Source organism: Pteropus vampyrus, unplaced genomic scaffold (assembly GCF_000151845.1).
Source record: "Pteropus vampyrus isolate Shadow unplaced genomic scaffold, Pvam_2.0 Scaffold388, whole genome shotgun sequence".
Classification (NCBI taxonomy): domain Eukaryota; kingdom Metazoa; phylum Chordata; class Mammalia; order Chiroptera; family Pteropodidae; genus Pteropus; species Pteropus vampyrus.
Window position 1 is genome coordinate 40,140 of NW_011889169.1, and position 25,276 is coordinate 65,415.

General features: G+C 49.3%; 1 protein-coding gene across 1 annotated transcript in view; it reads left to right on the top strand.

Annotated features, from left to right (window-relative positions):
- Positions 1-8,128: 8,128 nt before the first annotated feature.
- The window catches only part of ANGPT4 (angiopoietin 4), a 26,313-nt gene continuing 9,165 nt past the window's right edge, over positions 8,129-25,276 (top strand). Inside the window, exons 1-5 of the mRNA XM_011380098.2 lie at positions 8,129-8,940; positions 15,831-15,986; positions 16,548-16,669; positions 19,334-19,566; positions 23,279-23,413. Coding sequence (XP_011378400.2) covers positions 8,632-8,940; positions 15,831-15,986; positions 16,548-16,669; positions 19,334-19,566; positions 23,279-23,413 — 955 coding nt within the window. The 5' untranslated portion in view covers positions 8,129-8,631. The remainder of the gene's footprint in view (positions 8,941-15,830; positions 15,987-16,547; positions 16,670-19,333; positions 19,567-23,278; positions 23,414-25,276) is intronic.

Below are 25,276 nucleotides of genomic sequence, written 5' to 3' on the forward strand. Positions count from 1 at the left end.
TATCAGTTATTTTTAGTTAGGCATTCTGATAGGTGTGTAGTGATATCTCACTGTGGCTCAAATTAGCATTTTCAGATATTGAGTAGCTTTTCATGTATTTATTTGCCATCGATATCTATATTTTAGTGAAGTATCATTTTAAATCTTTTGTCCATTTTCATTGAATTATTTTTCTTATTATTGAATTATGAAATTTCTTTAAATACACGCTGGATGCCAGCCTTGGATCAGATATGACTTTTGCAAGTATTTTCTCCCAGTCTGTGCCTTGTCTTTTCATTTTCTTAACAATGTCATTAGGAGAGTTTTTCATTCTGATTCAGTCAAATTTATCATTTCTTTTCCTCTCTGGTTCATACTTTTGTGTCTTGTCTAAAAAATCTTCGCCCAACCAAAGGTCAGAAAGATTTTCTCCTATGTTTTATCTGGATGTCTTATAGGTTTAGGTTTGACATTTAGATCTATGGTCCATTTCAGGGTAATTTTTGTATATTGTGTGAGGTATGGTTCAAGTATTTTTTTTTTTTGCATATTGATGTAGAATGCAATTTCACCTCTAGAAAATTATCCTATTTATATCCTCCCACATATGTACAAAATGGATATTCATTGCAACCTTGACTGAAAATTAGAATCAGCCTAAGTGCCAGCACTCGAAGACTGATTAAGTACATGCGGGCACATCCATGCAGTGAAAACACTGCGCAGACGCAGAGCTGGCACCAGCCACCGGCACCGGACAACTGAAGGGGTTATGCACTGGCTGGTCAGTGTCCACGCTGAACAGCTGTGTGATGTTTTGAATGTCCTATTGTTTAGGTGTCAAAAAGAATCAGGTGCTCTTTATGGAAAGATCTCTAAAGTGTGTCGTTAAATAATAAAAGGACAGTGCAGAATAGTGGGTGAAGTTTGCCATTACTGGGTAAAAAGCTCCTATATGGATTTCCTCGCATGTGGTGACAGGGTTTGCCTCAGAGAAGGGGACTCTGGGTGTCTGGAGGACAGGAGTGAGAGGGAGACTCACTTTCACTATCCCTTCTATTGTACCTTTGACATTTTGTGCTATGGATATGTATTATGCATTCAGAAAATAAATACAGAGAAAATTAAAGCAAACAAACAAAAAAGTTCTATTTCCACAAGGGCTCCTGGGAGATTCCGTCCTGCGTACGCAGCCCTCCGCAGTTTGAGAGACCCTCTCGGGTTCCTCCCCAGGCTTCCCGGGACACAGCAGTCCTGCCAGGCCAGCTCGATGGAGCGTGCCTGTTTCTCAGATGGGGAAACTGAGCAAGGCCGACGTGCTCGAGGTCACCTGGCCCAAACCCAGGTACTTTCTCAGGTATCTATCTGCTAGGGCCAGAGGCGCTGAGGGGTTGAGAGCCAGGGAAGGGGCCTGCCGTCCTGCCCTGCTGAGACCCAGGCTGAGTCACTGAAGGTACCGCTCAGAGCAAGCCCATCTGGAAGCGATCGCCGCCGTCCCCGCCCCCGCCCAGGCTGTGGAGGAGGGGTGTGTGGGTGGGAGTCCCGACTCTGTGTACGTCTGTTTTTCATCAAGGCTCATGCTCTAGACCAGGCTCCAGCCCTGAAATCCCATTTCCCAGCCAGGCCAAGCCACCCTCGCACCAGCCACCCTCCCCACTGGGACCTGAACGTGTCGGGAGAATGTGTCAGGGGGACAGATCTGAGATCCAAACTGGAATGTCCCTTTACCTCCCAGAACTTCAGTTATAAGGATTAAATCAACTAATTCATGCAAAACACTCAGCACCGTCAGTATTCAACAAACAATAGCTATTCCTGTCTCTCTCCTGACAGCCTACTCTTTCTCATTATCATACTGTAGGTGCCCAAGTAATAATGCCAACGGTTCATGTGCCCAGCACTGTTTAAGCACTGAACACATACTAACTCATCCAAACATCCTAACAGCCTTCTGAGCTAAATGCTCCTACTTAGCTCGGCTTTTCCGATGACCCAGCTGAGGCTCAGAGATGCTGAATAACTTGCCCAAAGTCATACAGCAAAGGACATAGTCAAGATTTGAACCTGAGCCACCGGGCTCCAGAACCCCAACTCCAAAGTTCTCTCTGCATTGCCTCAGTGGACCCGAACCTCTTCCCCCATTGATCCCTGATTCCTGCAGGAGCCTGTGGCATTGTCCCCTGAGACAGATCTCAATCAGTGTTGATTGGCTGAGAGACAAACACCAACAGCACAGCTAGGAGACTTAGCTCCCTAGTCACCATGAATGGGACAAGAAAACTAGATAGGCAAGCAGGCTGGGGACTGCCAAGATGGAGGATTGGGGGTAACAGGCACCCTCAAACAAGAGCTGGGGGCACTGAGTGTGCAAGTCTAGAACGGTCTGCTGGGGAGGTGGGATTTGACAGCACCCCCACACAAGAAGAGCACATACCCACCATTGGCCTCACATGCAGGGATCTGCCTTAGAGAGACAGTGGCTTTCCCTACAGCCCTGTTAGAAACAGAAGAAACTGGGCAGCCCAGAGGTCCATCAAGGGCTCTGACTCCACAGACAGGGTGGCCCAGCCAGGAGATGGTAAATTATGCAGTGATGAAAAAGCCTGAGGCAGGGCTCATGAGCCGATGGGGCTCCAGCCAGACCCCACTGTGCAGAGGACAAAGGGAGCTACAGGGTCACTTGCGCAGGGGCACCCTGGGGAGCAGTCTGTGCGTAGAGAGTCCAGGGAGGAGCTGGAAACGAGCCCAGACACAATTTTAACTCTAGGTTTTCTTTCACTGAATCAGTGATTGTTTTATCAGAATAAGAAAAGAAAGCAGCACGCAGCACTGTGCCTAGCATATGGAGGGGGCGCGCCTGAAATTGATAAAGGCATTTTGAACTCCTGTGACTGCTTGGTGCCAGCATAGCATTCTGAGGGCGCAGTCAGGGACCCCTTCCCTGGGCTGTGACTTCAAGTGCCTGACTGAGGACAGTTTCAGAGGGAGAAGCTGAGATGAAGGAACGGTGGGAACCCGAGAGCTAAAGTCTTACAGAGGATTTATGAAGCGCCTACAGTGGCACCGTTCTAAGCACAAAATCTTTCATTATCATCCCCATGGTGCAGATAAGGAAACTGATGCCTGGGATTTGACCAATGGGTCTCCCACCCCGCCCTCCATTCACGTTTCTCTCACACAGCCTGAGCACTGCAGCAGGAGCCTGAAAGCCCAGCTTGTGATTCCCTCTGGCTTCTGCTCCCTCATCCCGGAATCCATCCAGTGTTGAATAGGGGCAGCCAGCAGCCATGTGCACTCAGCCAAGAAGGCTGAAAGCGATTAGGGCTTAGCCATGTTTCTTGGACAGAGGCGCCTTCTGCATTCTAATCCAACAGGGCAGGAAAAGAGCAGCCCAAGTTGCTGCTCTCCAGTGGGGCTGTGGCAGGACTGGGGGAGAAGGGGCATCCCCTCAGGAAAGGGATTCTGAAGTGCTGGGGGATGGTCCTGGAACCAGCATGGGCAGGGAAGCATAAAGAGTGTGGGGGAACCCTGTCCCCTGGCACCTGATGCAGACCCGTCCTCTTGGAGGTAGTGAATACTTGAGACTCCACTTCCTCCCTCATTCCTTCCTCCTCCCTCTAGTCTCTCTCTCTCTCAAAAAAAAAAAAAAATCCATTTAGACCTCAGGGATGATTTCTGGTCCTGACTTCTCCACTTGGTGGACGTGATCTTTTTCAGGGGAGTAAAGCTTGGGTTCCTGCAGAAGGGAGTGGGACAAGGAGAGCTGCAAGGCTGGAGCAGGAAGGGCGAAGTGGGGCCCATCCTGAGGGGAGCTAAGCCCCATTCCCCACATCCACTCTGGACAGAGCATCAGCAGGTAGGTCAACACTGCCCTCAACACTGGTGGAGGGGTGGAGGGACAGGCAACCAAACCAACCAAACCAATCTGAAAGCCAGAAAAGACAATAACAATAGCAATTGAATGGTAAAATAATAATAATAACAGTAATTCCTAGCAGTTACTGAGTACTGGTCACTGTCCATGTAATTCTCACCATAACCCTGGGGACTGGGACATCTCCATTGCGCCAATATGCAGATGAGGAAATCGAGGCACAGGGAGGTCAAATAACTTGTCAAAGGACAGACAGCTGGAAAAAAGTGGAGCCAGACCAGCACCCCCTCCTGCAATGGAGGAAAAAGAGAGGCCCAGAGATAGGTGGACAGTGGCCAGCCCCAGGTCACACAGCAAGTTGGAGGCAGAGCAGGGGCTGTGAGGGCCTTGCCTCTCAGGGCTGTCTGTCCCTTTCCTCCATAATGCCGCAGGCTCTTCAGGATCTAGGAATGTGCCATGTCATTCCAAGGGCCTGTGGATTCAAGCTTGGGCCTCATTCTCCCAAGGGATCCAGCCTCTACTTGTGCCAAGAAGGGGGGTTGAGGGAGGTAGAGAGAGAGAGAGGGAGGGAAGAAGAGAGAGAGAGAGAGAGAGACAGAGACAGAGAGAGAGAGAGAGAGGGCACGCGAATGAATTAGTTCAGGTGGAGGGGGGAGGTAAATTTGGACTGAGACCCCGTCTTCTCTCCTGCTCAGTTTTGCAATTTACCGCAGAAACAAAGCCCAGTGTCCAAGAACAGCAAATCAGTTAAGAAAATCCCAGCAGGGCCCCAGCAGAGGCTTTTGCCGCCATTAAACATGTGCTTCTAGCAGACTCTCCTGCTGAGAAAAGTAATTCATAATATAGTGCGAAGTAGAAAAATCGGGCCGTAAAATACATGTACTGTTTCACAGCCATCGAATTGCCACCAAAGGAAAGCAAACAATACTAGGGACGGCAGGACATGGAACAATGGAAACGCAGTGCTCTGATGGTGGGAGATAACTGGTCCCTTGGAAGCACAACTGGGCGGCATCCTCAGCCTGGCACGGCACATACTCCACGTCCCGGGAGGACCGCTCCTCCGTTTAGTACCCAAGGGAAAACTCTGGATGTGGGCGCAAGGGCACGTGTATAAGACAGCCACAGCAGCCTCGTGAGGAATAATAGAAGAAGGGAAGCAGCACAAACGCCCGTCCTCTGGGGACTGGTTAAAGAGTGGTATATGAGGCAATGCTGCACAGCAGTGGAAAGGAAATGATCCTCGTCACAAAATCTATATATGGAATTTGGATAGATCTGAAAAACATTCTGTGCAAGCAGGACATTGCTTACAGCTTAGCGGCATATATTTAAGTAAACACAAAAATAATATACATTATTTATCGAAACATACATATATATATGGGCCTATGGGCAGGAAGGGATAGAAAATGAGACTGGAAAGGAGGATGTGAGAGATGCCAACCTTACCTCTAATACTATGTCATGTCTTTAAAAATCCAGGACAAATTTACAAAACGTTAACATGCAAAATGTTGACGTGTGCTCATTTGGAGTGATGGGTGTATGAGGTTATATTATATTATCCTGTGCACTTTTCTGTTGCCTTTTCTTCAAAAGGTAAATCCGAAATAAGTAAAAATGTTTAAGTTTAGAGAACATTCTTTCTGTTTTTCTAGAAAACCCACCCCAACATATATGCATCTGTATAGAGCGGGAAATGATTGGGAAGAAAATACTCCAAAATATTAGTTGTGGATTCTGCCTTCTGCTGATGAGAGCACAAGCAATATTTATTTTTTCCCTCTTGCTAATGTATCTTTTCTGACTTTTCTATGAGGGGCATGCTATGCTTGTTTAATAAAAACAAACAAAATAAAGAGGAGCCTGTTAGTCTTCTGGGCCTCCACGAGGTCCCAGGTTCCAAAATAGATCTGTCCTCCGACCTGGCAGGTTTATTCTTCATGTTCTGGAATGAGTGCCAGATGTGGGCTCCGAGTCAGCTGAGCTCCCGAAGCCTGAGAAAGGACGAGCATGGCTGGTGGCTCAGGCTGAGTAGTACAGCAGAGGGTACATGGTCTCCATCCTGGTCCCTTCAGCCTCTGGAGCAGCAGAATGTGAACTCACTCACCCATTTTTCAGAGGAGAAGATGAGGCCAGGGTGGATATGCCTGGGAAAGAGCAACAAATGTTGCTAGCAGGGGCAGCTGTGTCCGAGCTCTGTCTGGCTGAGAATGCACTGGGTGCTAACATGCTGGGTAACTTTGGACATGTCCCAGAGTGTCTCTGGGCCAATTTCTCTGGCAGCCCCAATGGAAACAACCCCACTTCCTGCTGTACCTTTAACTATCATTGGAGGGCCTGAAGGACATTTTTATACAAAGACATACTAGATCTATCCAATGATACAGATAATAATAACAGCTACCAACTATTGAGCACTGACGTGCTAAATACTTAAATGGCATTTTCTCATTCTCCCCTCCTCTGGAAACTGTAATTTCTAGCAATATCTCCCATCTCACATGCCCTTCTGAAACCTCACGACTTCTCATCAAGAGGTAGTCTATTCCTCCTCCTCCTGAACTTGGGTGGGACTTTGTGACTGCCTCTATGAATAGGATGTAGAAGAGTTGACCCTGTGTAACTCTTGAGGCTAGGTCATAAAAGGTCATATGCCTTTTGCTGGACTCTCTGGAGATGCTCACCCTTGGAATGCAGCCACCATGTCATGAGGAAGCCGCGACCACATGAAGAGGCCATATGTAGTCGCTCTGGCTGACAGCCCCAGCCGAGGTCTCAGGTATGTGAATGGATGAGCTTTCGAATGGTTCTAGGCTCTCTAGCCTGCGAGCTGCTCCAGCTGACACCAAATGGATCCGAGTCAAACCATGCCCACTGAACCTGACCAAAATTGCACGTTTATGGGTAAAATAGGTGTTGCCAATGTTTTAAACCACTAAGTTTTGCAGTACCTTGTTACACAGCTCTGGTAACTGAAAGACCCTCCCGTACACCTTGCTTATGCGGGACCATTCTCTCCATTTTATAGATGAGGAAACTGAGTCTCATCTACTAAAGCAAAATCAAGATTCAGTGTCAGGAGTATGGGGCTCTTAATCACTAGACCTGGGTCATAGGAGTGACCTCAAAACTCAGCCTTGGGTCCCTTATGGTCTATCAATTGTGTTGTGTCTCTGGGTTTGGGGTGGAGGAACATGGAGGAGGGAAATAATTGACAGACTGTTGTCTAGATGGAAAGTGTATGGAGATAAAATGATTCTTGCTCCACAGATTCACGCCTTAACCTCCTGGGGACACTGACAGATCATCCCCAAGGTTGTCAGCATTCCAGAGCTTCCTGCCAGGACCTCACTACATTGCCATCAGTGGCCTGGAGAGATGACCAGGTCATGTCCTCAGGGATGTGAACAGCACAATCAAGAGGCTTTGTGTGTGCGTAAGCTGCCCAGCTTGCAACCCTCATTTATCACCTTGGGTATTGAAATGCAGGGAGCTGTAAAAGGAGGGGAGGTATGGTTCTGGAGTGCTGGATTCTGGAGCTAGGCCAGGAGTGGGAGATTCAGACTGTTGACTTAATCCTCTTCTTTGGATCCAAATACTTAAGGAGCTCCAAATTGCCAAGTGACCTCCAGGAATGATCTGTTTTCCCGGACTTTGCTCCTAGGAGCAAAAAGATCAGTTCTTCCAAGAAAGAAGAAATCTGGAACTGCATAAGGAGAACAGGCTTAGCCGCCAGGCTGGCCCTGGAGCCCAACACACTCCTTCCAACTTATTTATCAGCTAGGGATTTAGAGCTAGTAACCTCTGATTCCAGGGCTGCACCTCCACCTCTTCTCCCCACCTTCAGCCTCCCCACTCCAGCCAAAGGCAGCCCCAGAATGATCTGCCCCAGGACAGGACAACCTCCCATTACTGTCACAGGGACCTGGCCAGGGCCACCCTAGGGCACAATATCCCCCCACCAGGCCCCAAGGGAGAAGGGAGGATGGGAGCTAACTCCCAGCTGTGGCGCCTACTTCCCCCAGCCTTGCAAGGATTTTCTGTTTCCTGAAATAGACTGGACTGGCTGCTTCCTCCCCAGCTTCACCCCTCTCCCCCCTCCCTTTGCTCTCTCCAGGGGTCACTTCACTTGTGCTAAAATGGAACCAGAGGGGGAAGGTGGAGGAGGGAGAGAAGGGGAAGGCGTGGCGGGGTGGGGGGTGGCTGAAATTTGAGATCATAGCTTTGGTGGGGGGGAGGTTGGAGAGAGAGAGAGACAGAGAGACAGAGACAGGAAGAGAGAGGTCAGTTGCGTTTGGTTTTCCGAAGCAGGCAGCACTGGGGGTGTGGTGTTTGAGTCTGTGTGTGTGTGTGCGCTTGTCTGTGTGCATTGTTTTCTTTCCTCCCTCTTGTGGCGAGGCCAGGCCCCCACTGGATAATAAAAGGGCTCTAAGGCCTGAGGCAGAGCAAGGCCAGCGCATGGACAGGGCCGGATGGGCAAGAGAGGAAAAAGGAAGGGAAAGGGGGAAGAATAGAGGTGAAAAGGTGTCTAGAGATGAGAGCAGGAGGCAATGGGAGGAGGCTGAGCAGCTGTGGTATCTGGAACAAGTATAAATAGCCGCCTAGCGGTGAGCTTGGCCAAACAGTTCTTTGCAGCTGCAGCAGCTCTGCTGGCAGGCCTGTCCACTGTTGGCCACAGTAGTTACATCCTGGGCACGGAGCGGGGTGGTGGGCAGACAAAGCTCCTGCGGGCGCTGACCAGACACCCTCCAACATCGCTACATCTCTGGATGCTCTTCTGGACAGCCATGCTGCTGGGTGGACTCCTCATCACTGTGGCCACAGCGACTGTGGCACAGCAGAGAGGGCAGGAGGCGGGCGGGCGCCGCCGGGCACACCGAGTCCAGCATGGCCAGTGCAGCTACACCTTTGTGCTACCCGAGCCTGAGTCCTGCCCGCCAGAGCCTGAGACTTTCAGGGGCTCCAACAGCCTGCAGAGGGACTCACCGGCCACTGCACTGAACCTGGGGGACTGGCCCACCCAGCGGGTACAGCAGCTGGAGAAGGTGCTGGAGAACAACACACAGTGGCTGCAGAAGGTAAGCGCTGGGCCTGCAGAGGTGGGTAGTGGGCAGTGATTGGCAGCTGGAGCATCCACCCCAGAGGCCTTCCCTGGGCACAGAGGGCTGAGCTGATGGGACTTTTGTCTCTGAATTGTACAGATTGAGATAATGAGGCCCAGAGAGGAGCAGGAGTGGGCCTCAGGCCACACAACAAGATTGGGCGGGGTCGGAACTGGAAATCTGACTCCCTAACTGCCATTCATTCATTCATCTGATAGAAATTGAGCGCCACCTTGGGCCAGGCCCTTCCTAGGTGCTGGGGATACAATAGTAAATAGAACAGTAGGTTCTCTTCTGGGCTAGAGGGAGCAAGCGTCATGAAGAAATGAACGATAAAAATCTACTATGTCCAATAGTGAAGCAAAATGAAGGAGGGGAGAAAAGGCAAGGAGTGACCAGCTGGACCTCTCTGTCTGTCTCTGCCCCTCTCTTTCTATCTGTGTCTCTCTGACTCTTGTGGGTCTCTTTCCTGGGGCTCTCACAGTAGCCCTGTGATTTCTAACTGTGTGTGTCTCTGTCACTCTCTGATTCTCTCTCCTGTCTGGCTGGCATTTCCCTGAGCCTCTTCCTGTCACTATCTCAGGTTCTCCTTTAACCACTAGACCCTCTCCCCCACCCACCTGCCTCTGCCTCCCTGGATGTCCACATGCTCTGTCCACACTGGAGGACACACCAACCTGATGGCCAGTGCTCACTCCTCAGCCAGGCTACTTGGCTAGAGCCTTTTTCTCTTCCCCTTCTGCACCCGAAGCTTCAGGGGGAAGGTTCAGGGGCTAGGAGGGAGCCTCCCGACCCAGCTCTGCCCCCAACCTCTGTTGTTCGCTCCAGGTCCCCGACATCAAACCTCAGAATAACCTGGCTCCTCAGCCTAGCCTGGCTGGACGTGAGTCAAAAGCACATCCAGTGGGAGCGCAGCATGGGGTTCTGGCCAAGCCTGAGACCCTCCCACACTGGCCCAGGGCTCCCAGCTGTCCTTGCTGCCCCAAGCTGCCTGTAAATTCTTGGCATTTTCAGCCTTTGGTTATCCAAACAAGAAACATTGCCGAACCAAATCTCTTGGGGCTTGATTTCCTAACCCCATGGCTGGCTGCTTTTTGTTTGGGGCTGGGAGATGGGATGGTGAGAACAGCATCTGCTTCTTGGAGAAATAAGGTTATTTTTCCAAGAAGAGAGCCTAGAAATGGCTGGCACAGATGTCCTCAGCCTAGCGATGGTCCAGGAGCAGCAGCCACAGAGGCCCCTCACAAAGCTTCCTCCAGAGGGACAGGTTTATTTGTTGAAGCATCTTGGCCCAGCCATCCCACTGGGGCAGGGGCATGTGTTTCTGGTTTTTTCCTTCCACGCCCCAGAGCTAGGCTGGGCTGGAATGTACACAAACCCTCTCCTTCTCTCTTTGGGCAGGAAATGTGAGAAGACAGGCCCTAGGTCTGTCCCCTGAGCCTGCACCTCTGGCCTCTGAGCGTTTGCCTAACCGCAGAGCCAGCTCTGAAATGTCTGGAATGGATCCTGGAACCCGCTGTAGAATCTGAGGTGGGCTGAGCTGGTGACAAAGGGTCATGTCCCAGTGGTGCCACTGACTAGCCGTGGGGCCCTGGGCAGCCACCTGCATCATTTGGTTCTTCTGCCTCCCAGAGAGAGCAAAAGATAAAGATAACCAGATGTACCGAGCACTTACTGTGTGCCAGACACTGTCCTTGTGCCTTGAGGGTGTTATCGCATTTAATTCTTACAATGAGCCTATGAAGCAATACTGTTTGCCCATTGATAGTTGAGGAAACTGAGGCACTAAGCGGTGAGATGACTTACCCAAGACCACATGGCCAGGAAAGATGAAGTCAGAGTCACACTCAAATACAGCAGACACACTCTCGCCTCAGAGCCTTTGCATTTGCCTTTCTCTCTGTCGGGAGTTTCTTTCCTCTTGACTTTCCCACGGCTGGCCCCTTCTCATCCTCTCAGCTCAGATGGTCCCCTCTGGGGAGGGTTTTCCTATCTCTCTGGCTAAACTTGCCCTTGACTCCGCTCATTACCCTATCTTGTTTTTTTCATAGCACTCATCACTATTGGAATTTAACTGATGGATTTAGCGAAAGTGCACTAGAGTCAGAAAACTGGGCAATTTTGTTTATTCCTGATTCCCTAGTACCTAGGACAGCACCGAGGCCAGCACCTAGGCCATAGTAAGCGCTCAAGAAATAATTCTTGAGTCAATACTTGAATGAAGCACAGAAGGTGAGAGATTAGATTGAGGAAACATTTATTATGATGACATATATTTATATCTGGAATGCTTCATAAAACCTTGTGTTGGTAGGTTTGTTTTTTATTGTATTTTATTCCACACGGAGTGAAATTCACCCTTTAACATATAGTTCTGTGAATTTTGACAAACGTATACAGCCCTGTAACCACCGTTACAGTCACGATATAGAACATTGCCAACAACCCCCCACATTCTCATATCCTTTTGTAATCAGTCCCCACCCTCCCCCTGGCCCAGCCCCTAGCAACCACAGATTCTGGCTTTTCCAGAAAGTCATGTAAATGAATCCTACAGGATGTAGCCTTTTGAGTCTTGCTTTTTTCATACAGCATAATCCATCTGAGATGCATCTATGCTGCTGCCTGCATCAGTAGTTTGTTCTTTTTTATTGCTGAGTAGAGTCCTTGGATGGATAGATCAAAGTTGTTTATCTGTTCACCAGTTGAAGTTTTTTTAATTTAAATAATGCAGGAGAGAAGCAGGTTTGCGAAGAGCTCCTTGGCTACTAAGACTGCTCATCCATAGATGTTCATCTATTGTCTTTCTGAAATACCTTTCTTCCTTCCCCATCCCCTGGCTGTCAGAACTCCTTCCCTTTCCTTCAAGGCCCTTTTCAAATGCCCTCTCCACAACAAAGAGCAAGGTTTACTGCCCAGATGTCACAGATTGGTAAGTGAGACTCAAAGAAATGTAGCCCTCAACCACTAGAGGCCCACGGCTAGAGTGCAGTAGAGTCAGAACTCAAACCCAGGGCTAAGGGGAAAGTGGAGCAGCCCAAGGGCCAAAGATCAGTCTCTTTGCAGATTGGAAGGGTAGGGTACTGGGAGGCCAGAGCCCCATTACTCATCTCAGCCCTGATAATTTACCAGCATGAGGGTGACAGAGAAAGAGCAGGTCCAATGGACGGGGAGGAGAAGCTGTGGCAGATCCCAACCCAGGTCGGTTTCTCCATTGGGATTCTTCCCCTACCCTTCTAACTGGCTCCTCAGTTAGACCCCACCCCCGCCACACAGACCATTAGTCACCAGAGCCCCAGCCTGGCCATACTGGGCCCATCTGGTCTGGATTACCCATCCCAGGGCCCGTGGTAGTAGGCGGGTGTAGCAAATTGGGTGATGGGCCCCAGCTGTGGGTAGCCTTTGCCCCACCCAGCCACTTGCAGCCACAAGACAAGAGACCAATGAGGGTGCTGAGGGAGCATCCGTGTCACTCAGAATGACCCCAAGCTACCCTGAGGGCCCATCCAGCTCTGTAGACCTAAGGAAACACCCCTGAGCAAGGAGTCTTAGAACCTAGCACAGCTGGTCATGATCTTGGGCAAGTCTTCTAGACCTCAGTTTGTCCATTTGCAAATGAGAGGCCTGGAGGAGATGCCTGAGAAGGGCTCACTGCAGAAGCTCGGAGCCTGGGAGTCTGCATTTTAAACCAAGTCCCAGGAGGTTCATGATTCATGGGAAAGTGCAGGAGCAGCCTCAGTATACCTCTGCTTACCTTTATCCACCCTGGTGCACACTGGACGACCAATTGTTAGAATCCTGGGGAGCTGACAGAGGTGTGGTGGGAAAGAGTCTGACCAGTGGGGGCGATGGTAGCATGGCCCAGGGCAGGGGGAAATGAACTAAAGCAAAACTCCCATTGGAATCATATTGGCCAGAACTTACTAGTGGATTGAGCAGCAGGTGAGAAAAAGAACAGTCAAAGCTAAGGGTTTGGGGCTTAAGCACTGGGTGGGGCCATTTACTGAGAGGAGAAAGACTGAGGGATAACGGGATGGACATGCAGGGACCAGGGCGACGGGAGCTAGGGAATCGAGGGTTCCATGTTGGAAGCTTTTGCTTGAGACACTTGTTGGAAACCCCCTTGGAGGTTGCCAGTGGGTGGGACATTCAGAGGAGATGGCACCATCAGCATGGAAAGGAGTGTGAAAGTCCTAGGAACACCTGTGAAGGGCCCTTATGCATTTGGGGCTTCGGACATTTGATATGGTGAAGCTCTTGGATCTCTTTACAGAATAATGCTTTTAAATACCAAAACAAACACATAAGAACACCCAGTGATATTGCAATCATAATCAAAATATTAAAATTAAATCTGCGTTTTAGCTGTATCATTATCTAGTGGTGAGTTTGAGAATGTTCATACTTCCGCAGTCATAATGAGCAAAAACAGTATTTTAAGACACTATAACACTTGCGTTATGACATGAAATTATGCGGGATTTCTATTTGGTAAGGAAGTCACAGGATGGGAGAATCGTGCTTTGGTTTTTGGCCTGTGCTCAGAATTCAAGGAAATGCCAAACTTTAATTACAAAAGAGTGAACGGAAGACATAATTTTTTTCTTACTCAAGTTCATGGACCTCCTGAATTCTCTTCACACACCCTATGGTCCCCCATAAGGACCCTTGACCTAGGGAAAGAATGTACAGAGATGAGGGCCCAGGACTGGGCCATGACAGCCCCCACTGTGTAAGAGCCTGGTTAAGGAGGACTCAGAGAGGAAGTGATGGGGGAGGGAGGAGAAAAACTAGGAAAAGGTGCATCTGGAAAGTGCTTCCAGAAAGAGGGAGGGGCCATCTGTGTTGACTGCTGCTGAGATGGAGATGGAGATGAGAACACAGAAGTGTCCCTTGGCCTGGCTTATCAAGGAGGCCAAATTAAAGAGTGAAGGGGCTCCCGGAGCTGGAGAGACAGACCAACAGGGTGCACAGGGTTTGTTGGGATGGGTTACGTTTTTTTCTTGAGCGTGAAAAATACACAGCTTTCATTATATTATTATTTATGCTTTTTTGGTATGTGTGAAGCACACCATAATAATGTTATTAAATTTTCTTTAAGGTGAGGGTGGGGATGGAAGTGAGAAGATGGAGGCAACTTGTTCAAGAAGTTGTATTATTGAAGGGAAGCATAGAAATTGGAGATGCCCCTGGAGGGGGCTGTGGAGTCAAGGGTAATTTTTCTTTAATTTTTAGACGAGCGCTATTGGAGCATGTTTGCATTGTTACAGGGGACAGTGGGTGGGAGGCTGAGGTTGCAGGAGAAGAAGGAAGGGGCCACGGGACAGAAGCTCGAGAAGCTTGAATGTGCTTGTGCCCCTGGTCCTAGGTCCCCTTTGTGACCTCTACACCCGAGGTTCTCATACTTATTTGAGCATGAGATTCACCTGGAGGGCTGGGCACCACCCCTGAGTTTCTGATTCAGTAGGTCTAGGGTGAGACCTAGAAATGTGCATTTTTAACAAGCTCCTGGTGATGCTGCTTCCAGGATCACACTTTGAGAACCACTGCTTTAATAGATAGCAGCACCCTTCACATGCACCCCCTTCAGGATTTGACCTTGCACTACAATGGGAAGTGCCCCTTCAAAAGCAGTCTGGGGTGGAAGGGGTAGAAGCAGACAGTTGAGATGGAAGAGAGGAGAACAGACACAGAAGGAAGCAGACAGAGCCTGGCCCCTCAGCCAAGGTCACCACCTCTCCCTGGGGAGCACCAGTCTGCCCTATGGGACCTCCTGGAAGACTGAGCAAGAGGGCAAGAGAAGAAGCCAGGGCCAGGGGGTAGAGGTGGTGGGGACAGGCCAGCATGTGCACAGAATGGAGAGGGAGTGGAGGAGGGGCACTGAGCCCTGAGAACACACTGTTCACCTTTGCAATTTGATCCTGGTCCCACTGCCAGACCAGCTTCTCCCGCTCTTGGGAAAAAAAGCAGCCCTGTCAAATAAATAAACATTAGCTTATAGAGTCCCAGAATATTAGAGCTGGGAGAACCCTTGGAGACTGACCAGATCAGCCTTGTTTTGCAGATGGAGAGGGCCAGAAAAAGTCCATCTTGGCAGATGGACCTACACACTCTTATACCGAGAAAGATATGTTGCCACACTCAGCTGCTGGCTCTCCTCTAGGAAGCTGGGTAATGGGCATGAATTTGGGGGTTATGCTCTGACCATTTGCTATTCTCCTTTTTCCATTAGTTCATTGAATGCTTTTCTATTGAGCACCCACTGCGAATTAAGCATTGTGCTAGACGTGGACATAAAGTGGCGAGCAAGACCGAGTCACTGGTTTCATGGGTCTGACATTGCAAGGAGAAAACAGACAATCGACAGATAAATGTGCAATATAAAGTCGGGGATTGATAAGTGGTAGGAAAAGACCTGAAGTGACATGAGAGAGTAAGCCATGCCAATGGGGACGGTGAGGAGGAAAGTTTCGGGGCACAAGGAAGAGCAAGCATGTGCAAAGGCCCTGAGGTAGGCACATGCTTGCTGTGTTGGAGGGATGTCATAGAGGCCAGTGCCTTTGTAGCAGAGTGAGGGAGAGAGGACAAGAAGAGGAAATCAGGAGAGGAAGGATATGATTCGACTTAGGTTTAACAGGATCCCTCTGGCTGCTGAGTGGAGGATGCACGGGGCAGAGAGGAACAGGAGTGGAGGCAGAGAGGCCAGGGAGAAAGCTACTGGAATAGTCCATGCGAGTAGTGATGGTGGCTTGGCCTAGAAGGGAGGCCTCTCCTGGTTGTTCTATGTCCTTCATGGAGACACATGGAAAGGACAGGAGCTTTCCTCCAGCCCCCACCCATAACCTTAGCCCACGGTCTCCCCACAGCTAGAAAGGTACATCCAGATGAACTTGAGGTCGGAGCTGGCGCAGGTACAGCAGCACATGGTCCAGAACCAGACGGCCACCATGCTGGAGCTAGGCACCAGCCTCTTGAACCAGACCACCACCCAGACCCGCAAGCTGACCGATTTGGAGGCTCAGGTACCAGAGGGTGATCACACGAAATGGAGGGACTGTGGCCGGCTGGGCTGTCTCATAGCCCAGGTCATCTTCCCTTGACCTCCTTCCCTGGGTGAGGTCATGGCTTCCTCTGAGCCTGTATCACCCTGGGGCCCCTCCCTGATGACCCTGTCACGGGGCCAGAGTGGGAGCTGTGAAGGGCAAGGGAAGTAGAAATGTACCCATCTGGACGACAGAGCTGATGAAACTTGCTGATGGATTGGATGTGGGAGTCAAGGTTGACTTTTCCTGGAGTCTGAGCAGCAGGAGAAATGGAACTGCCATGCGCAGTGATGGGAAGAGCAAATTTAGGAAGCCAATCATAAGCTCAGTTTAGGGCCTGTGAGTGAGTGAGTGAGTGAGTGAGTGAGTGAGTGAGTGAGTGAATGAATGAATGAGAAACCACAGGAACTAACTACTGGGAGGGTAGAAACAGGTCAGCATGTTTCTGAAATGGCAGAGCTTGTGGGCAGGTGGGCGGCTACTGAGCAGGGCTCTTTCAGGGTTTATGTAGCCCCGACCCCTTCCTACTTTCTGAGGCAGGTCCTGAACCAGACGTCGCGAATGGAGATCCAGCTGCTGGAGACCTCTCTGTCTACCAACAAGCTGGAGAAGCAGCTGCTACTGCAGGGCCATGAGCTCCACCAGCTGCAGGGCCACAACAGGTAGGCCAGTACTGGCACCCTGACACTGGGCTGAGACAGGGGCTAGGGCCAGGCTGGGACCCAAGTGAGCATAAGAGCCCGGGCCAGGCTGGGGCCGAAGTGGGAAGCTGGATATGTGCTAGTGCCTGGGACAGGGGCTGATACAGAGCTAAAGGCCTGAATTAGGACTAGAGTGAGGAAACATTTGTGGACTAGGGCTGGAGCTAAAACTGGGACTAGGCCAGAGCAGGGGTAAAAACTAAAATCAGGGTTGGAGACCACACTGCAGCTTGGACTGAAAGTGAACACGGGCTGGGCTGAGACTGGGGCTGGGGGCCAGGCAGGCACAGGGCCTGGCTACCCAGCACTACCTAGGGAGGAGGCATTTTCCTAGGGATCAGGCACCCCATTTTTTCCTTCCCCCTTCCTTCCTTTCTTCTTTTTTACCTTCCTTCTTCTTTTTTTAAATTTTTTTCTGCATGTATTTATTTTATAAATTTTAACAGATTTATTGAGCTACAAGTTACATACCATACAATTCGCCCTGTAAATTTTAATTTGATTTGCTTATTTGTAAATAAATAAATCTGATCTCGTCCACCAATTTTCCTTCCCGGATGTAATTACAGTTACCAGTTTCTTGTCTGCACTGGTGGAGAGTCTTTGCATGTATAAGCAAATACACATGAGAAGAACACCCTTTATATTACAAAGGAAGAAAGGGTCATTGGTATAGCTAAGGCAGGAAAACAGACATCGAAGGCTGATTTCATCTCAGGTTCAAGCTCAGTGGAGAAAACACTCCTAAAGCCGGAGGAGGCAAAACCCCCACATGGAGGCAGCCACAGGCTTCTGTACAGGGTGAGATGTTCTTGTTGCCCATGTGCTGGGTCAAGTAAGGCTACAGGGATTACCCAGCCCCTTCTGATCTGGGTGCAGTTCATGATAGTTTGTCACCTTCTCATTCTTATCCCCAGGGTAGGGGAGAGCAAGGACTGGGACACTTTCCATCATGCTGAATTGGCACCAAGTGCCTACAAATCAGTGAAGATGTAGGATGTCATCAGTAAGTTCTCGGCCCATGGAGACAGCTAACATTCTAGGATCCGCATGTGCCAAAATGTTCTCTCTTCTGCAGCATAATTTGGGGTTCAGGGGACATTCTTCCTACTCTGGCTGGACTTACTTTGTTAGTCTGGAGAATAGATCAGCACGACCTCCACATATAGGAAAATCTCTCCCTCCTATGCCTTTCCATCAGCCACCGCCCACCCACAGCAGAGGTAGCTGCTATTCCTAGTTTCTTGTGAGTCTTTCAGTCAAATTAACCAACAATATTTTTGGAAAAAAAAAAAAGAAGGAATTTGTGTTTGAGCTCTTACCCTGTGTCAAGGCACTATTATAGACACAGGGGTAACAGAAGTGAATAAATAGACAAAAATCCCTGTTCTAGTGGAGATGACATTCTATAAGCTGATATTCCAGATTTCTTATAAACATGTATGAATAGCCCCTTTTTGCCCTTTTTAACCCCAAATTTAGTATTCAACTGCACCTTGATTTTTTTTCAGTCATCCTAGAAATGGTTCTACAAGTACATGACACCCTTGCTCATTCTCTTCCCCAACTGCATAATGTTTGTTGTATGCTGTCCATACATTTATTTCTGCATCCTCAATTAGTGGGTATTGAGGTTGTTCCCAATTTTTTACTGTTGCAACCAATAATATGATGAATGGTGTTCCATGTCTCATTGCACACACATGTGAGCAAATCAGTGGGATAAAACGCCAAACGTGAAAGAGCTGAGTCAAAAGCTTCTTTCTTTTTAAAATGTCTTCTTTTTCTTTAACTCATTACAAAAATGCCTCATGCTTATTATTTCATCAGACAACAGAGACCTGTATAAAATGATAGGGCAAGTCAGTCACCTTTACCTGCCCCCTCTTCCATCCACTGAGACCTGCTCTGCAGAAGTAACAGCATGTAATGGATTTTCTTCCACTTTTTCTACAAACACAGGCACCGCCGTGTCCTTCCATGTGTCTTGTCATGCCTTTTCCGCAAGTTCACCGGCAGCTCTCTACTTTTACATTAATACCTTTTTTTCTTTCACTCTTTTTCATCGTCCCACATGTGGGGTTAGACTAGAAGCATTGACGTGGCAGGCTCCTTCCACTCCACGTCCTGGACAGCTTTCCAATTCTGTGCAAATGGCTCTGCCTCCTTCCTATTCCTGGCTCCAGAACATTTCCAGGGACACCCAACAGAAGATTCAGCTGTTGGGCTTTTAGACTGTTTCGTTTTTACCCTATTCCAACCAAACCCCCAGTTGGCATTCTTGCCAACTTGTGCTCCCTGGAGGCCACCTCCTGAGAGTGGACTGCTGGGTCAAAGGAGCCCAGTTGGGATTTGATCGTGGCTACCTGGTTGCTGACATGGTCCTCCCACCTCCAGTTCTTGCCTCTACTGGACCAGAATCCACCAGATTCCAGGGCCGAGTTTCTCTTTTCTCCACTTCTTGTTCTGTGTCACGGACCTCTGGACTGTGCAGCCCTGAGCTGGACGCTCTGCCCCTCTGAGCCTCAGCGCCGGTCTGTGCCGTGGAGTCACCCGGGGTGAAAGCGTAGAAGTGTGGCTGCTTTGTGGGACGGTGGGCTCACCTCTGTGCGCCCCGCCCCTCAGCGCGCTGGAGACGAGGGTGCAAGCCCTGGAGACTCAGCAGCAGGCAGAGCGAGCCAGCCTCCGCGGCGAGAAGGAGCGGCTGAGGCGCCTCCTGGGCCGCCAGAGCGGCGCCCTCGCCGGCCTCGAGCGAAGCCTGCGCGCAGCCAGAAGCAACTCCAGTCTCCTGCAGCGCCAGCAGCGCCAGCTGCTGGAGTCTGTGCAGCGTCTGGTGCGAATCGTGGCCCAGGGCCTAGGTGAGCTATCGGAGGGCACGGGGTGGGAGCAGGGGAAGACCCTTCCCGTTCTCTCTGGCGCCTGGAGGCCTCCCACCACCTGTGAAATAGAAATAACAACAAACAATAATAATAATGGTAACAACAATAATCCCAACGGGAGACAGTCCAGACTCTTCTTCCTGATTCCGTGAGTGACCTTGGACATGTCCTTATCCGTCTGTTGGCCTGTTTCTCCATCTGTTTAATGGAGGTGATGACAATAACGAGACCACTACTGGCTCAGACTGACAATTTTGGGATCAGGGATCCACCCTCATCTCCATTTGTTTGGGCTGGCCCCAAAGCTCTGGTGGGCCTCGGCTTCCCCATCTACAGAAAGGGGAGGTTGGACACAATGTTTCCCCAAAGAGTTCTTTCACCCTAATGCCCTTGCCCTTAAGCCCAATAGGCCAAACAGAAATGAGGACGCATTCCTGGCCCTGGCTTCCGAGAAGGGAGAACAATGCCTGGGCCGTTCGCCAGCCCCCACTGGCTCCTTCTAATGGGGCTCACTGGGGGTGGCCAAAGCACTCCTGGTTCCAGCTTCAATTACTCAGTCAACAAGTATTTACTGAGTACTCACTGTGTGTCAGGCCCGGTGCTGGGGATACAGCAATGAACAGCATCACTGTAGACCATGTCTTGTAAAAATGCCCAACTCCCTGTCTGTCACAGAGGGAAAGAGATAGAAATGAATATTTGTCAAGTGCCTGCTGTGTGCCAGATTCCCTGCTAGGACTGTTCCTGAAGTTTCCGGACCATGGGAGGCCTAAAAGGCTGCACTAAGGAAAGGGGACTTTAACCTGAGGGCAGTGGAGAGCCACTTGGGGGCCTTGAACAGGGTAGAACGGTTTTAGGAAGTTCAGTTGGAACCATGGAGTAAAGGATGGCTTGGTAAGGAAGACTGAAGAAAGGGTTCCTACTGCTGCAGAGCATCACAGGGGAGGCTGGGAAGCCTTTACAATGCAAGGAATCGAGCAGTGGTGATGAATGCCAGGCACTGTGGCTGGCAGCAGTTCGGGGACAGAGGATGGCACCACGACTCCATCTAAGTCAAGCAGACCCTGCAGAGTAGGGGTTTAAGGCCCAAGGAAGCCATGGGCAGGAGAGGTAGATGCATTTCAAACCATGAGATGCAGCGTGACCCAAACCCATCACCGGCTGGTGCATTGCCCAATGGGGAAGCTGCCTAAATTAATCCCATGTGTGGATTTCTTATAGTTCAGCCCAGTCCATGGGGCCCTGGCATGATGCCTCTCCCCACAGGCTCACCCTAACCCGTTCTCCAGCTGTGGCCCAATGTCAACTCACCATTTTGGGTGGGAGGTTGTGTTGGACATTTCACTTTAGGCACGCTTTGCCCAAAGACCCTGTCTTCCTGCCGCATTATCACCAAGGAAGGATGGTACGAAGTTCTTTCTCCTCCCTGTCTAGACGGAGAAACTGAAAGAGGATTTGTCACCAGATATAGAATAAGATTAGACAAAGACAGGCACAGGAACCAGGCATCCTTAAGGCTTACCAGGAAGCCTGCACCCTTCACTGCATTGCTTTCTCATTGAGGCAGATAGAGGCTGGCAATGGATGGAGAACTCAGGGAGTTCAGAAGGTTAGAAGGACAGGGACACAGGTGGAGAAAACCTAGCCCGTGCACAATAGCAGGAGTGACATTCGTTAGCATGGTCTGTTTGCTCAGCCTTATATAAGCCCAGTGGTGGAGACCCAAGGGGATGTGGGTAGTAGGAAGGGCACGGGCTTTGTAGTCAGATGGATGAGAGTTCAAGCTCTGGCTTCTTAACTACTGGCACTGGGACTGTACCCAAGTCATTTAACATTTCAGAACCTCAATGTTCCTCACCTATATAATGAAAATAATAATAGCACCTATCTCACAGAGTTCCTGCACAGAGGACCAGAAAAGTTCATGTCCATGAAGGAGCTGAGCACAGCGCCTGTGGCCAAAAGGTGACAAAGCTATACAAATCACCAGCCCAGGAATTCAGAGGGGATCACCAGCCCAGGAATTCAGAGGGGGCCCAGGTCGGGGCCAAACTGTTGCTTATCAATACCAGTCCATCCTTACAGTTAAGCCCCCAAAAGATGTTTTTCCTGGCCCCAAACTGCTCCTGGCAGCACCTAGCTGTGAAACATACAATACATGGTGGATAGTTCATTTTTATTGTTATTACTGCTGTTCTTATTATCGCTATGTTGCTGCCTGAGGAAAGCAATAGTGGACAGAGCCTTGGGAAGGCTGGCTGGAAATCTAAGACCAACTCCCAGCTCCACCCTCACCTGGCCAGGTAAAGTTGGGCCTGTCCCTGCTCACATCTAGGCCAGCACTTTCCCCAGGCTTAGCAGTTCCCCCAAGGACAAGGGAGCTGACAGCTGGAGTCATGGAGACTGTCCAGGGAGGGTTTGTGGATGAGCTCGGATGGATTGGGAGCCTTAGTCACTTCATTTATGATCTGGGAACAACAGCTTCCTACCAACAGGTGCCTAAGTTTCAGGACCTGGGATCCAGGTTCAAGTATGAGGCCAATACAGGAAGTCCTGCCCACCTGGTAGCCTCCTGGTTCCTCATTGGGGAAGAGAACTATCCATCTAGAACTTTGCTCCATTCTTGAATAACGACCTTCCTAGAGATTGGATTCTGGTGAACTCACTGCTCAAACCTCTAATTGGATCCCACTAAAAGGAGCCAGCGTGGGAATTTGAAACTCCTATAGTTTATTTGTCAATAGTCACTTTTTCAGGCCAGGCCTGGAGGCTCCCATGTCCCTGGGATTCGGTAATTAATATTCTCCCAAAGGAAGAAACATGGGCTCTTAAGGCCAGTGGTAAGCTCCTAGTAGGGGCATAATGAGGGTCCACCTCCAGGGCTGCAGGGATGTGCAGCTGGAGGGGTGGGCTGTGGAGAAGACTCTGGTCCCCAGCTCCATGGACAAATCGCTGGAGAGAGGGAAGTCTCTGTCACCCCAGCTGTGTGCCCTTGATCCACTTACCTCACTCTTGGGCCTGTTTTCTGGGATAAGGGAATACCTCATGGAGTTCAGGCCCCAATGACCCTCCCCTAGAAGACTCTAGCAGCCTTATGTCTGGCCTCCCTGATTTGAGTCTTATCCCCTCTAGTCTCTGTTCCACAATCTGGCCAGAGTGCTCTTCCTCAGCATAGTCTGAGCTCCACAGCCTGACATTCAAGGCTGACCTGGCCTCTGCTGAAATCTCAACTTCATGTGTCCCTCATTGGTAACCCTCTCTGGGATAGTCTTGCCCTACTCCTCTCAGGTTCATCAAACAGCTAGAGCTCTCTCTGGCCTCAATCTTGTTTTCATGGTGTGAGTCATTTCCCCTCCTGGCCTCAGTCAGTTTCTGTCACCTCACCCTGTTCCCTGCACACACCTGGACTGTTCTCACCTCAGAGCCTTTGCATATGCTGTTCCTTCTGCCTGGAACACCTTCCCCTTTCTCCACCTGGGCAACTTCTGCGCCTTATCCAGGTTCCAGCTCACTGTCACATCCTCTAGGAAAGCTTCCCAGATCTGATTCATCTTCCTGTCTGCAACACCTCCCCATCAGAACCTGGCACAGAGAAGGCAGGAATGCCTACCTGGCCCTTTTCTCCCTAGCTCACTTCCAGTTTTTTGTTTTTTGTTTTTTGTTTTTTGTTTTTTGTTTTTTGTCATTGTAGCCTCCATGAGGTCATCTGAGCAGGTGTTCCAGGACTGTGCAGAGATCCAGCGCTTTGGGGCCAATACCAGTGGCGTCTACACCATCCATGTGGCCAATATGACAGAGCCCAGGAAGGTTAGGAGGCTCCATGAGGGCTGAGGCTTTCAGAGGGTCCTGAGCCAAGGCCTTTGCAGACAAATCCCTACCCTCATTAGCTTCTTGCCTTGTTCAACATTTGAGATTCCAAAGAAGGGATAGCCTTACCTTCTGGAGTCCCAACCCAAACAGGGGAAAGATCATAGGGTTAAGGGAGAAGTTCCCAAAGTTGGAATTGCACCTTCCCTGCCATCTTGTCCAGAGATGCCTTTAGATTGGAATAGCAGGAAACAGTTCTATATTGTTTAAGGTAATGGTAGCTGATATAACAAATAAACCCTGAAATTCCAGAAGTTTAACACAAAGAAATGTATTTCTAGTTTACAGTAGTCTGGTTGAAGGCAGGTGTAGAGGCTTTGCTCCACGTGGGAAATTAGGGACCGGGGCTGACGGAGGCCACACCATCTTCAGTGAGTGGTCCCAAGGTTGCCCTGAGTTCCGAGGTCCAGTTTTCAGATGGGAAGGAGAATCAAGGGAAAGTGCAGATGTCAGGAGTGAGAATTTGAGGCCCAGATCCAGACGCTGAAGGGTATGGGGAACAAATAGCCAGTCTTCCCACTTCATACTTCCCTTTTCAATTTCCTTTCAACCCTTCTGAATATATTGAGGAGGATGTCTCAGTCTGTTTCCAGATTATCTTTAACACTTCTCACACACCTGCCAAACTCCCCTTTTAACAAAGAGAGATCAAGTTTTCCATTTTTAGCTAGAATTTCATAATACTATTTTGTTTTTATTATATTTAGTTTTATAATTATCTAAATAAAGGCTAGTGTTATTAGTTTTCCACTTATGTTACTGATAAGATGTCCTTTTAAAGTACACTTAGTTTAAGTATTTAAATAAAAAAATGAGGATACCATTTTTAAAGTAAATATTCTCTGTTAAGTAAATTCAGCTATGGTAGAATTCAAGAAGGTTTGCTAATGGCTTAAATTTGGGAACACTGTTAAAGAAGGAAGAGCTGGCCCAGGAGTCAGTAGATCTGGACTCAAACCTCAGCTTTACTCTAGACTCACATGCCTTAAGTAAGTCCCTTCCCCTCTCTGGGCCTCAATTTCCCTTCCTACACCATCTCCTACCCTCTCAACAGATGCCACTGTCTTCTTTCACTGAGCAGGCCTTTACCATCTCAGAGCCTCTACTCCTACTGCTCCCACCACTAGAAATGCCATTCCCACTCATCTCTACCAGGCAGGCACATCATCGACCAAGGCACTGTTCCAATGCCACTTCCTCTGGGAAGCCTCCCAGGGTTTCCCAGTGGCTCTGTCTTGGGGGCTCTCCTTGTAGCTACCCATATATTCATAATCAGTCATCGGCTTACACCATCATAGCCTCTTCCAAATCAGCCCCAAAGGTTGATTTATCTCTGATTTGTCTCTGACTCTTCTCAGCCAGGGCCAGACCAAGTTTGTCCTCATTGAACATTGAATATGTAATGAACTAGCTGGAAAAATAATATGTGAACAAAGGTTAGCCTGAAAGATGTGATTGTGATGGTTACAAGCTCTTTGAGAGAAAGAACTCTGTTTTATCCTTATTAGTTTCCCCAGTGCCTCAAATAGAGTCTGGCACATATAAAACATTTGTCCACTAAATGGAATAGCATTTCCTGAGTTTACACTGTGTGCCAAGCACTTTACACCTAGAGTCACTTAACCCATACAGCAATCCTGCAGTAATAGCAAGTGGTAAGCCTAGATTTATTTAGTTCCTAGTATGTGCCAGGCTCTGTTCTTTAGAAGACTCATCTCATTTAATTCTCACAACAAACCCAGTTTGCAGATAAGAACGCAATGCATAAGGAGGTTAAGGTATTAACATCCCCATCTTATACATGATTTGAAATTGAAGGAAT